Below are 13618 nucleotides of genomic sequence, written 5' to 3' on the forward strand. Positions count from 1 at the left end.
AAACCTCTCTGAGCTGAAATCCGAGGAAGCCAGCAGGCACAACGCTCGCGCCCTCTGCCTCCACGCCTTCTCTGTGGTCCTGGAATACAAGACAACGCCGCCACACTGGAAAATATGCTGTTCTGCCATCCCCAGCCTGAGTCCTACCACCAGCACTCTGCTAGTTACATTAGGTAAAGCACTGCCATGTTGCCAAGCTCCAGAAATGTCAGGATTTCACACACAGGTGCAGCAATTTACCAGCTCCACAGGTGCTCGCGTGGCTTTGGTAAATGTGCTGATTCACAGTGATTGAGGAGCACATTTAATGTGTTATTGACATGAAATGAGTTTTAAAAATGCATTTCAGGCGTTCGTTCATTCAAAGAATTGCACTCAAAATCCACATTTCAGGTTAGTTCCACTTTATCATGTCAGTTTGTAAATGTTTCAGTTTGATTTTTAGTTTTGGATATCATGATGTGTGTGGTGTTTTTCAAAGTGTACAATTTATGAAATTCAGAAGGGAACACTAACGGTACAGCAACAAAAACACACGACACAGTCATGCACTTACAAATCTGATCAACTGACACCAGATCTGAAATTAAAAGTTATTTTATCTTGTACTTAAGTTTATTTTTTAAACAAAGAAACTTAGACAAAAAAAGAAAATACCCAATTTAGCCCACCTTTTTCTTTCTTTAATGATGTATTTAACCTGAACCGTGCTGCATGACAACAAACCTTTGGGCTTAAATGACTGAAGATCAGATGTGACAGCTGGCCATCTCCTCGTGATCTCCTCCAGAGAGGCGTTGGCGCCTTTCATAAAGAACGAAGAAGCTCGGCTCATGGCTGAAAATGGTGTCAAAAGAACCCCGTTCCAGTACATTCTGTGTGCAGCCACTTCACCGGCTGTGAAGCAGCAGGAGGAAGCGCTCACTTATCTCAACCAAGGTACTTACACTGTTAGTCTCCGTGACGACTGTACAGACCGAAGCTCATTTTGTCACACGCAGTCCCAGCTGAAGCATGGGAGATGCTCAGAGTTCAATCCATTCATTTAAATACACTAAGAGAAAAATTTGGTTTGTTCTGCAACAGAAATCAGGTTGAAGTTTTCTGATGTTTGTCCAGTCTAGGGAAGCAAAACCAAAAGTCATAATTGTTTAAATATCTTCACTTTGCTAGTTCTTCTGTTTGTAATACGCTTTAATTATTTCTGGATTGGACTTCCCTCTTCAAAATATGGTCATTGAGGTTTCCAGTGACTCACGTCTCAAACATGATTGGTTCCAGTTTGGCTCATTTGACAAACTTATGATAATATTCCTTAAATTTAAATATTAGTTACTGGGAATTGGTCACATTTTTCTCTTTCATAGTAATGTAGACTGCAAATGAATTTTGGACTTTTTTAGCTTCCATAGCTTCTGTCTTTAGACCTGGATCTCAGAACATCCTGTTTACATAGTTGCACTCACACACTCAGTCTCTGTCATTGATGATTAAGATTTGACATGTTTAATATTTGAAGAATTCATTTATTTAAAGAATCAAGTATTCAGATTTATTGATTGATTTGTGCAAGATGAGCTTCTACGTGAGTGTTAATTTGTCTGACTTGGATCATCTAACCTCACTCATCAACCCCTCTCTCACTCATGTCTTTTGCTCTTTGCATTTCACACTCTCCCCTCCTCTTCCTCCTCTTCGTCCTCTTCTTCGTTTTCTGCCTTCTGGAACCTTCTGATTTTTTCCGTCTGTCGTGTTTGTCAGTGACGTTTTTATTATCTGTGCTTTATCTTCCTCTGTGTTTCTACGAGTTTGCCCTGCTTATCTGCTCTACAGTAATTTGTTTGCAGTAAAAACACAATGAAAGTGAGCTTGCTGTTCCACGCAGCTTGTGGCCATGCAAAGAGGGCATGTATTGATTAGTAAAGTTAATTGCCATCAGGGTTTGTAGCTTAGTTTTAGAAGCACTGACAGTTAGTTTTAGCGTCCCTCATTGGCTGTGTTATTGACATGTTGTTGTGATAATGTATTATGTCTGAAACGGAAACGTTTTCCAGTGTGTGGCCTTGATATCTACGCCTCTTTTCTGATTGATTGATTTCCTTTTTAAAATTTTTTAATCAGGATGTCTTTAATGTTTTAAAATGTAGGTCAGTCCTACGAAATCCGTATGCTTAACAGAAAACTAGTGGAGTATACAGATATAAGCAGCAAATATGTGAAGGTAGGTGTAAGGTATTGTGTATTTTTGTCTGTTTTATTTGTCTTTCATGTGACCTCTCCCTCTTTCTCCTCTCGTCTGTTCACTTCCCTGGTTCGTCGCCGGTCCCTTGACCTTCCCTTCCACTTTGGGGGTGCTGTATCGACCCTGAAGAGCTTGGTACTATCACCCAAACTCACCGCTCCTCCTCTTTAAACTTCACATAAGCCCTCTACAGACGTGCAGCTCAGCTTCCTCTCACATTTCCAGCACACACACACACACACACACTCTCTTTCTCTCTTTGGTATGTCTCACCAAGCTTTTCTGCTTCTGTCTGCTTTACCTGGATCTAAGTCACATGATCGTTGTGCTTGTAATTTTTCTGAAATGTTGTTTCCTGAAGTTGAAATGAGAAAAATCTCTCGGCCTTGTGAAAAACAAATAAAAAAAAAAACAAAACAAAACTAGCAGCTCTCGGGTTCTCCAAGTTTCAGATGGCAGTCAAAGTTTCTACTTCCTCATTTAACAAGAAGTTAGTCACACACTCACCTAAGAGTTACTTCATTTTGGTGTGAGTGCATCCTCTTACGCGTCTCTGTCGTCAGGACACATCGTAATGTTCGCCGTAGCATCCTAGAGACGCAGGAATGGGACAGGTGGCGTCTGTGCAAACACATGACGTGAAGCATCCAGAGCTGTTTGAGCTCGGCTGCTCAGTCATGCACGAGCCTCCCCCATAAATAGCCCAATGATACATGTCTCTACAGGCTGCTCATTTCATCTGTGGATTTGTGTCTCGTCCACGCAGATTTTAAAAGGTGGCTGTTGCTAAAATTCCAACCTGATCGAGCTCAGTTTTTTACAGATGAGCGTAAGCATGATGCGGTTCTATTAGCTGGTAGCTAAAGCTGTTTTACGCAACAGTGTGAGGTGACTGAAAAGAGATCAGAGCTCCCACATGTCATAAGGTTTTAGGATTTGGATGAAAAAGGTTCTGTAAGTAAGTCTTCAAAAGTGGGGTTGAATGACGGAAGGCGTAAAAGTTGCTCCTTTTTTCCTGTTGACTAAATCACATCCATGCTGTCAAAGGTCAGTGAAGAGGTCAGTCTTGACTTCACTAATTTGTATCATACATTTGGCATGTAAATGTTGTGGTTAGGGTTAATTAAACTATAAATGTCTAATGCCTTTAAGGTTAAGGTACATAGAGCTGAACGTACGTATTGATGTGTTAACACCAACACAGAATTGTGACAGCATACAAATTTCCAGGGTTATTGCCTTTCAGTTGCAAGGGTTTCAGTTTAGTTAATGTCCATCGCATTTTTGTGGATTTTCAGAGGTTTGAAATGCCCAAATTAAATTTGGCCACCATCTTGTACCTTCTGAAACTCAATTTAGCATGTCGCTAAAACAAAACCAGACCCTAGCCCCAGATGACCTGACCTGATGGATGCTAAGAGATGAAGCATAAACCGGTCCACTGAGAGGATCTTGTTTTGCAGAGACTGTGGGAGCTCTGTCACATAGAAGGAAAGTCACCAGCATTACTGCATGTCTCAGGTATTACATGTAGCCTGACTGACAGCAGGTCATTGGGCTTTTGTGACTACAGTTTTAACTCTGACTGCTTAAGAATTGGTAAGAAAGGAGCTGCAAGTATTCCCTCCACGCCCTGTTTCAGTGCGTGTATAAATAAAACAGGGGAGCCTTTTCGCACTTTACCCAACATTCCTGCTGTTTAGCTTGGTGCGAGCTGCCCTGTGCTCAGCTCACAGCTGTACTCCTGTCTGAAGCCTGATCCTGCTTGTTCACAGAGTATTGTGCGCGTGGTTTTCCATGACCGTCGACTGCAGTACATGGAGCACCAGCAGCTGGAGGGATGGAAGTGGAACAGACCTGGAGACCGAATCCTGGACATAGGTGAGCTCACCATACCAACATACTCATGGATCACTGATACTCACAGATTTGTGGTGGTTCTTGGTCAAAGTCACTATTTGTGTGTCTGACTGCACAGAAAGTCCAGTAATGGCATGAATACCCAAGTACAGTGAGAGAAGTGATTTTGGAAACTCACTAATATTTGCTCACAACAAAATTAAATATGCTAAACACCAAAGATGAAGATAGTGCTGTGGTTTTCCTCATGTACAACAGTGTGCAGCAGAAGTGATGCCATTATTAATGGCGTGTGGTGAACTGTAGTGTCATACTTAAGTATGAATGATTATGGAGCTGTGCTGGACCAATGCATTGACAGTAATCAATGATCAATAGCCATTTGACGCGTCTCCCAAAAGTTCGTGGCAGATGTCTACCAGGAGGTTTCTTCCTGTTAAAAGGGAGTTTTCCCTTCCCACTGTCACCAAGCACTTTCTCAAAGGGGGTCTTATGATTGTTGGGATTTTCTCTGTATTATTGTGCGGTCTGTACCTTATGGTAAAAAGCACCTTGAGGTGACTGCTGCTGTGACTAAACGCTACATGAACTGAATTGAATCTTAGGTTCTTAGACTTCAGAAGGTGAAACTTTTAAAGTTAAACCTCTCCTCAGCTTCAGATGTTAACAGGTTAACCAAAACACAAATGTCTTCACGTGGGCTTTAAAATCAAAGCTGAAATAAGTGGCTGGCTCATTACTTGCAGATATCCCTCTGTCAGTGGGGATCCTGGAGCCTCGTTCAGACCCTCTGCACCTCAACACCATCGAATTCCTCTGGGATCCCCTGAAGAATGCTTCTGTTTTCATCCAGGTACACATCCAATTCCAGTCTCAGTTCCTTGGAGGTTGTGGTCTTTAGCTGAATTTATTTTTCAGCTCTTCTCTATTCTCTTGTCCTTTCAGGTCAACTGCATCAGCACCGAGTTCACCCCCCGGAAGCACGGCGGGGAGAAAGGGGTGCCCTTCCGAATCCAGGTGGACACTTACACCACCAATGAACACGGAGAATACGTCGAGCATGTCCACTCATCCAGCTGCCAGGTCAAAGTCTTTAAGGTACAATACTTTATTTACTCTTACCTCATGCTCATCTCTGATTTTTAACATCCTCAAATCTCATGATTTACACCACACGTCCTGTTTTTTTTTTTTAAGCCTAAAGGAGCTGATCGCAAACTGAAGACAGATCGGGAAAAGATTGATAAAAAGACCCCTCAAGATAGAGAAAAGTATCAGCCATCCCATGACACTACCCTGCTGAAAGAGGTGAGGCCTGAGAGGACCCTTTGTTTGCCTTCTGCTTTGACTTTATTGAACCTAGCTGTAAATTCTTGGGTTACTTGGATGTTTCTGGAATTTGATCAGATCTGAATATTTCCCCCCTCCTTTTCGTTTTGCTTCTTTGCTCACCAAACCATGTAAACCACTATTACGTTACAGTTTGTTAATATGTCACTTTGCTTGTTGCAATGTTTGTTTTAAAAGTTTTCTTTCTTTGCTGCTGTCAGTGACTGAGGCTTTGTCAGTGCTAGTTTGTTATTCACCTGGAGGAAAAGAAAACCTGAGGAACCATTGTACTGGTCATGTTCATTACAAAAATCACACATGACACTGTAGCAATACTTACCATTACAAACCATTTATAGCACAGGAAGTCTTTATAGGAAGAAAATGAAAAGTGTTTGCTAAGTGTGACATAGATACTTGTTAACTAGTGCTAAATTGGTTAAATAAAATCCTACAATTTCACCTAATCAGGAGTTCAGACTTCTTGGACGGTCTGTTAGTACAGTTAACCGCACAGCAGCCACATTATTGGTCAAATAATCGCATTAAAAATGCTTCCAAAGGCTCCAGCAGCGCCTCTATCTGCGGTGAAGCCTAGCAGACAGCTAGCAGCTACAGCCACCATCCTCCTGTCAGTCAAAGAGGCCACGCCCATAATAATACAAGCTTTAAGTATATATCAAATTAAAAGCCGATTTTGTTACAAACATATACAGATATTATCAGGGGATAAATGAATTATAGAGACCAAAACAGTTTTTGTGTCAGGCTAAAATTCCTTTAATATGGGAGACCATTACAACTGACTCACTGCTGGACCCTCTAGTGGACATTAGAGGAACTGCAGGTTTGCTGTAGCTTTGTCTTTCAGCTCTGGAGTTTGCTAAAGTCGATTAAAGTTACCCGGATCTTTTCAGAATAAAGTTTTCTTCAGAGCTCTGTACTAGACAACCTGTGAAGCTGTATATTACGACACAAATGTCAGCCCGATGAGACATTAACAGACTTTATCCTGGCGCGTGTCTGGTACAAAGTTTGCATGATGTTCAGCTGAGGCCATGTGAGGTTGGAGCTCTCTGTTATTGTAGAGTCTTTACACCTGTCATTTAAAATAACTGAAATATTGGTGAATGGCACTGCCTCCTCTACCGCCTCTAAATCTCACATTAATGGAATGAAACAAAACTAGTGAGCTAAAGGAGATGAACTACCTAAAGTTGTTACTATGTAGACCATAGGTTTACACACATCTGTGATCACTCGCTGCACTTTGAATGTGATTTTGAACCCTTTAATCTTTGTGAAAAGCTTTCCACTTCATTGCACATCTTCTTCTCTTTCTCTCTTCTTCTCTGTGTGCAGTGCTCGCCGTGGCCCGATGCCTTAAATCTAACCAGCCACAGCACCAGCAGCACGCCATCACCAATTTACCACAGCTCACCAACCTCCTGCACTTTCACTGAGGGGTGAGTAAGCATTCACACCACACTTTAATACTTGTTTGGTGGTTTCCACCGACATAAAACGCATCTCTTCAGTCAAGGTCTGCAGGGGAACTGTGTTTTGTTTCAATTACGGGTTGAAAATTTGAAAATGTTTCTCTGGTGTGATTGTGCTTTACACTCTATGAGAGTACTTTCACAAGCACTAACTTCTGCAGCTATTAGCAGATGCAAAACAGAGAATTTTTAACAGCATATAAAGAGCAGACAGATGTGTCTCAGGGCAGTTAGAAGAAAATACTCAACCAATCATCCCAATGTGTTCTTTCCTCCTCATGTTTGCGTTTCTCTAGCAACTGTTCTCCAAACCAGCAGGGGGAGCTGTTCATGCCCGGCTGCTCTGATGTAAGTAACAGAGACCGGTGCAGTGTGAAAGTGTTAATGTTGCTCTCTTATTCCTTTTAGGCCATTATTTGGAGACAGTGGATGCTGTGCAGCTATACTCATTTCAAGGGCTCTTCTTCTTTTTGACATGTAGCACCTTCTGCCGTCGTCCTCGCCGCAGGACACTCAGCAGTGGCTGCACCGTCACAGGTTCTCGCCTTTCTCAAGGCTCTTCACCAGCTTCTCAGGTACCGCGTGTGAAAAACACACCACACACTTTAGTCTTGGAACTTTTGTCAGAAAGCGCAGGCATGCAGTGCAGGAAAGACAAACTGAGGAAGAACTGATTAGTGTCGATGTGTTCGTCTATCGCAGCGTCAGATCAGATCTGCTGTAGATCAGGGCAGCAAGCAGAACCAGATTTCTGCTGTTGTTGCAGGTGCTGATCTCCTGAGGATGACCAGGGAGGATCTGATCCAGATCTGTGGTCCAGCAGACGGCATCCGCCTCTTTAACACGATGAAGGGAAGGTGAGCCATTAAATTACACTGCCCAGCCACACCCAGAACCATTTGCATGATTTACTGGTTGGTGCATCTACAGACACAGGATCATGGAATATACAAAATAGGCATGGCTTCTGTTTCCGGATGTGAGGCCAGCTGAAGTTCCTCAAACCTGCATTCATTCTAATAACCAGAAGGGGGCGACTCCTTTGACTTTTAACACAAGTCAGGTCATATGGAAGTCCACACAATTCTGGCCCTTTGGGATTTTCCTAAAGTCTAGTCTAGTCTCTTCTCTCAACCATACATTATATACAAAGATGGATTTGGACACTGATATGATCCATTGTTTCTCCATTACAGTAAATTTATGATATCGGCCTCTTGAGCAGACTGCGTCTTAAGCTTTAGTGCTGCAGGTCCTTGAAATACATTCAATTCAAGCTTTTTGCTCACATTTTCAGGTGTGTACAGCCCCGTCTTACCATCTATGTGTGTCAGCAGCAGGCCAGAAATCAACCTTCCATCAAACCAGGCTGTGGAGAAAGTACGTGTGCAACAAGAATTCGCTCTGAATGCTCATATTTTGTCCTTTTTTTTCAGTCCTCTGTCTGTAGTGTGACTGAATGGTTTTAAACAAGCAATTCCTACACACCAAACACAACTGCAGGTTTATTAAGCCCTAAATTAAATATTCAAAACTAAGACAGATGGCAGCCGCAGCTGGACCAAACAAGTCAGAGGACCTGAAGAAGACCTGAAGCAGATGTTAGAGTCAGTCCTTAAAATACAAACAAAATAAAACTCATGAAAAAGACTGAGTCCAATTAATAATACACATGGATGTGCCATACTCTTTCTTAAATATTGTGTTTGTAAGGCACAGCCAATCAGGAGAAAATAAAAGGAAGGAACAGAGGAGGAGCTAAAGATGCTTGTTTCAGACAGTCCATCAACTGAGGATCTGCACCGAGGCTCAGTATAAGATAAAAAAGGGTTATTTTGAACATTGAGTCATGCACTCTGTTCTACTACTCCAAAAATAAATGTTTGCAGATGAAACCGGGCAGAGACAAACTCCTAAAATATCAGGAAATCATCACAGAAACTGGCAGAGAGTAACACTTCTGACCTGATGTGATCATTCTATGTCTGTCTTGCCTCTGCAGTCTACCACGCTCTGTACCTGGAAGAGCTGACACTGCTGGACCTGTCTGAAAAGATCGCTACACTGTACAACATCACTCCACAACAGATCACACAAATCTACAGACAGAAAACCACCGGGATCCACATCTTGGTCTCAGATGAGGTATCTGTCCAGCACTGATTAATATGAGTGCATATCTGCAAATGAGTATGTAGATTCTGTAGGCAAGGGGTAACGTTCAGGTATCGGAAGCTTCCTGACTTCCATCTGTAGTTAACTTCTATTAACTTCTACTAACACTAACACAGTCATCTTTGAGTTGAGTTTGATTAGATGCAGGTAAAAAATAATTGAGAAGAGGAAGAGAGAGCTCCTGCTTTGCTCTAATCCAGTTTTAAAACAGGATGCTATTGTCTAATGACAATTTTTTTTTATTAGCCCCATAAAAATATATCTGCCTTCCAAAACCATGAAAGACAGAACAGGAAGTCTCAGTTTTCCGTTAGTGATCATCAATAAAAGTTCCACCATGAGCTCCAGATTCCTTCCAAGTCCATGAAGTGCACTTTATACTAGAGATGGACCGATCCGATATTACGTATTGGTATCGGTCCGATACTGACCTAAATTACTGGATCGGATATCGGAGAAAAATAAAAAATGTAATCCGATCCATTAAATATCACGAAAGCACCTCACAAAACTTGCGACACGCGTAACTCACCTCAGAACGTTAGCACGTCGGAGCAGTATGCATCACGTGATAGAGCGGCTGTGGCATGCGGGACCTGTCGGTGGTCTGGATAGCATGTGGAGCTTCGCTAGCAACCCGGCATTTCATCTCCGACAAAGTTATCCCCGAGAGAAGTAAAGCAAGTGTGTAAGTCCATCTCTGAATGTAAAGCATTCCTGCGTTAAGCTTAAGGAGCGACTGCCTCTCGCTCTCCGGCTGCTACTTCAATCATGAAACTGCTTAATGATCAGCTGATCGGCTTTTCTGTCGCGAATCCGTGTCTCTTGTTTGCTTTTGGCCCACTTTGCACCAGAAAGAGGAAACCAGCGGCTGAACAACAGCAGCACGTTTAAGCTTGATCAGCTGTTGTTAGAATGTATTTAATAATACTTTCTACTCGAGGATCTTTTTCTACATAGCTGATGCTGGTAACTGTGCAGGGGCGGATCTAGCAAAGTTTAGCCAGGGGGGCCGATAGGACATTAACAGGGAAAAGGGGGCACAAAGACATAATTTTCTTTCTTATTCTCATTTAAAATGTCTAGCTTTTAATAAATAATTATCTGACAGCCAAAGTTTTAATTTGATGCAAAATGAATAGAAGTCCATTACTGTATATAGTAACTATTAAGTCTAATATACCCTAGTAAGCTATAGTACTTTTTCCTTTGGGAAGGTACCATCTGTGCAGTCTGCAATTTTGTTGAAGAAAGATGTTGAATCTATTTAATATTTCTTGAAAAAGAATTGATTTCTGTGCATTTTTTTCCACACTGCATCAAATTAAGGTTGATTACGTCGATTAAGCATCATGAGGTGGAGCGTGAGGGGTGGTTCCCTATTTTTTATTTATTTATTTTTGTTGTTGCTGGGAGTTGGAACCCTATTAGTTAGGTTGCTTAATATTTATGCTAAGTACTCTTTAAAATACCAGAATAGGGAGGATGGTGTAGGTTTAAGTTTATTAGATTGATCAGTATTGCTGAACTATGAAATATTTTTTTTGCATACAGGTATAACAGAATAGCTTTAGTGTAGTTGTTGTTTTAAACTTGAGTATGAACTTTTATACAAAATGCAGCAAGATATTTAAAAAACAGTTTTGTTGATTAAAAAACACTATATCGGATTCATATCGGTATCGGCAGATATCCAAATTTATGATATCGGTATCGGACATAAAAAAGTGGTATCGTGCCATCTCTACTTTATACATGTTTCAGCTGTTTCAAGACCAAAGTGTGTGGTGTTCTTTGTTTCAGATGGTGCAGAACCTCAGGGAAGAAACCAGTTTCATCATCAGCACCATACGAGGTAACTGACCTTTATCCGTACAGCCCTGTTTCAGGGAACGTTAAGAAGCTGTGGAAAAGGGAAAGAAAAGCACTCATTTCCAAACAGTTTAAGCACTTAATTAATGTCATTCTGCAACAAATGCAGCAAATCAAACGCTGAAACGAAGAGCGCAACCAAAACAATCAGTGGTCACTATACATTTAATGCAACAAAAACATTTTAAATAAATCAGAGCAGGGTCAAAAAGAAAAACCAAAAAACAATGCATTGCATTGAACAATGTAAGAAAAATATTCCACAGTGTAGAAATGCTACCAACAGTTTGGGGATTTTTTTGCTCTACATAACATCATCAAAAGATTCAGAGAAGCTGGAAAGATCTCCGTACACAAGACTGAAAACCACTTTATCCCCTGAACCGTTTTGTGGAATTCATGCAGTGTAAGTCTTGGCATAATCATGGTGTAATACACAAGACCTTCCCTGTAGAGGACTTCGTCTGGATGGCTGCCTGTGTTGCTCCGTGTCTTTGTTTATCATTTTGGAGAGGAAAAAAAAGAAGTTGGTTCAGGGGCAGCTAAAGGCTGAAAAGTTGTAATTATTAAAGTTATAATCCCAGAGCTGAAAATGAGTTCAGTAATCTGTAGGTAAACAGCATGAACAGAACCTTTCTCAATATAACACGCAAACATAGGATTTCTTCATCTGCTAAATAATATCAAGGAAAAAGCTGAAACAGTGAATGTTGGTGGAGCTCAGGCCTTCAGACACAGTGAACAGGAACATCCCTGCAGGATGGCATCTATATGTTTTGGAGTCATCTGCTGCCATCTAGATGTTGTTTTACTGGGAAAGTCTTGTTTATTTCAGTGAGATGATCCCAAACCATGGCTGTGGCTGTATTCCTGAAGCATGGCTTCATAGTAAGAGTCCAGGCGCTAAACTGGCCTGACGCAGTCCAGAAACCAAAGGATGCTGCTGAGCAGCTGGTTTCCTGCAGCAAGCATGTTTCCTTACTTCCAAAGAACAGATGAAGCAGTTTAGTGGGAAACAGCTTTTTAAAGCTTCTAGTTGCTGCCATCAAATTCAAAATGAATAAATCAAATTCTTTAGTTTCAGCGTTTGCAGCTGTTTTATTTTCAGTGCTTTTGCATTGTTTTTATTTAGAGTCACAGAGCACACCAGTTCTTTTGAAGAGCAGAAACAATTTATTGATATTAAGCTTCAAGCTTTCATCAGGATGTTTTTTTTTATTTTGAATGATCTTTAACTGAATCTTTGTGTGTTAACAGATGAAAACACTGATGGTTACCACGTTGTGTTAAAATGATCTCCGGGACGTGCCTCAGTGGAGTTGTACAGATTGTAAATACGTTTTACTAGACACTGTAATGATAATAATATTAATACTACTAATAATGTGATGTTTAATAAGATTTCTATTAAAGTGAAAATGCTTGTCAGCTCTTCGCTTACTGTTGATTTTGAGCTTTAATGTTCTCTAGTTATTTTTTACATATTTGTTCAGTTACTGATTCTTGCTTTATGTTGCAATTAGTGTTAACGAGCGCTGTATCATTCTTTAATATGTCAAATGCAATGCTGTAAATGCAACTGAATGACTCTGATGATAATAAAGCAAAATAAATACAACACATCATCATGCAGACAAAATGAAACGATGAACAAACAAAACTGTATGATGCTGTTTTAATGAGTGTGATCTCCCGCTGCCTCGGCTCTCTTTGTTCTCCTGCTGGGTCGTGCCGCGTTGGGATGCTCTGAGGCTCTGTATTTTCTGGGTGAAGTGGAACACGCTCCTTTTAAAGATTCGATTTTGACTTGCTGTGAATAACTGTGCTGTGTTTGAGAGTAATTATTTGGCTGCTTTTAAGATATTAAACCTGCACTGGGGGGGAAGTAGAGTCAACAGTGATTACAAGCAAAACCAAATCACCAGGCCTTACTTACAGGTCCTTAAAGTTAAACTTGTATGTGAAGGCACTGTCATATGTCATACATAAATGTCTTAAATCTTGACAAATGCCCACACTGTAACAAAGGTAACAAAACTAATAAAAGACTGAAAGGAAATAAAATCAAATTTAAAACAAAAACTAAAGAAGAGTTTAAAAATAAACAGTAATAATTGCGGACCAGCTCAAGATCCAGGTATAAAATTTAAACCCCACCTCACTGTGATGTCCACCTTCTCTGTGCATCATCTAATCAGGTCTATAAGTAACTTAATTCATTTCATCAGTATTGTATATTTTGAGTTCAAGCTTCTGGACAAAATGACCTTGCTCCATGAAAATGCTGTCATGCTGTTATTTTAACGATTAAAAACTCAAAATGGTGCACCTAACAATATCAAAGTAGACTTACACAAACACACAAACTTTTTAAATATCCTACATGCTTGTTAGCTACACAACTGTGCACAATGATCCAAACTCCAGGAGTCTTGAAAGTTGTGCTTCTTAGATGTGGACTCTCTGATCCAAAGAGTTCAGTTGGGGGAAGAAGAGAAGAATAAAATCACTGAAAGTAGAAAAAGTGTGTGGTGGAGATCTTGGAAAACTTTGTGAGATCTCGCAACAGTTCATTTTCATTTTTTTTCTCCAATGTCCCTTACAGGGCTCAGTAAGATCCTACTTTCCTTCTGATTTTTGC

The 13618-nt window shown here is 40.7% G+C and overlaps 1 protein-coding gene across 5 annotated transcripts; it reads left to right on the plus strand.

The window, feature by feature from the left end:
• Positions 1-18: 18 nt before the first annotated feature.
• tfcp2l1 (transcription factor CP2-like 1) lies at positions 19-12863 on the plus strand. Of its 5 annotated transcripts, none has more exons than XM_085249759.1 (15): positions 19-173; positions 749-939; positions 2148-2377; positions 4018-4123; positions 4849-4955; positions 5048-5200; positions 5300-5410; positions 6794-6897; positions 7227-7278; positions 7412-7505; positions 7697-7787; positions 8228-8310; positions 8933-9075; positions 10909-10960; positions 12235-12863. In XM_085249759.1, the coding sequence occupies exons 1-15, from the start codon at positions 115-117 to the stop codon at positions 12270-12272; spliced, it is 1614 nt and encodes a 537-aa protein (XP_085105885.1). In that variant the 5' UTR covers positions 19-114; the 3' UTR covers positions 12273-12863. The 5 variants fall into 5 exon arrangements, 4 of the variants coding, with proteins under 4 accessions (XP_085105885.1, XP_085105886.1, XP_085105887.1 ...); XM_085249760.1 differs by having other exon boundaries at positions 791-939; positions 12235-12861; XM_085249761.1 differs by having other exon boundaries at positions 2148-2221; positions 12235-12860.
• The last annotated feature ends 755 nt before the right edge of the window (positions 12864-13618 follow it).

This window comes from Mchenga conophoros, linkage group LG16 (assembly GCF_057382185.1).
Source record: "Mchenga conophoros isolate Kocher_MC1m ecotype Shallow Benthic linkage group LG16, M_conophoros_male_GT1.1, whole genome shotgun sequence".
NCBI lineage: Eukaryota > Metazoa > Chordata > Actinopteri > Cichliformes > Cichlidae > Mchenga > Mchenga conophoros.

Excerpts from the sequence above, each read along its gene's own strand:
- tfcp2l1 (XM_085249759.1), top strand. The coding sequence starts at position 115 with ATGCTGTTCTGCCATCCCCAGCCTGAGTCCTACCACCAGCACTCTGCT. Across the intron at positions 7,506-7,696 it reads GCTCTTCACCAGCTTCTCAG|GTGCTGATCTCCTGAGGATG; the intron begins GTACCGCGTGTG and ends CTGTTGTTGCAG. Across the intron at positions 10,961-12,234 it reads CATCATCAGCACCATACGAG|ATGAAAACACTGATGGTTAC; the intron begins GTAACTGACCTT and ends GTGTGTTAACAG.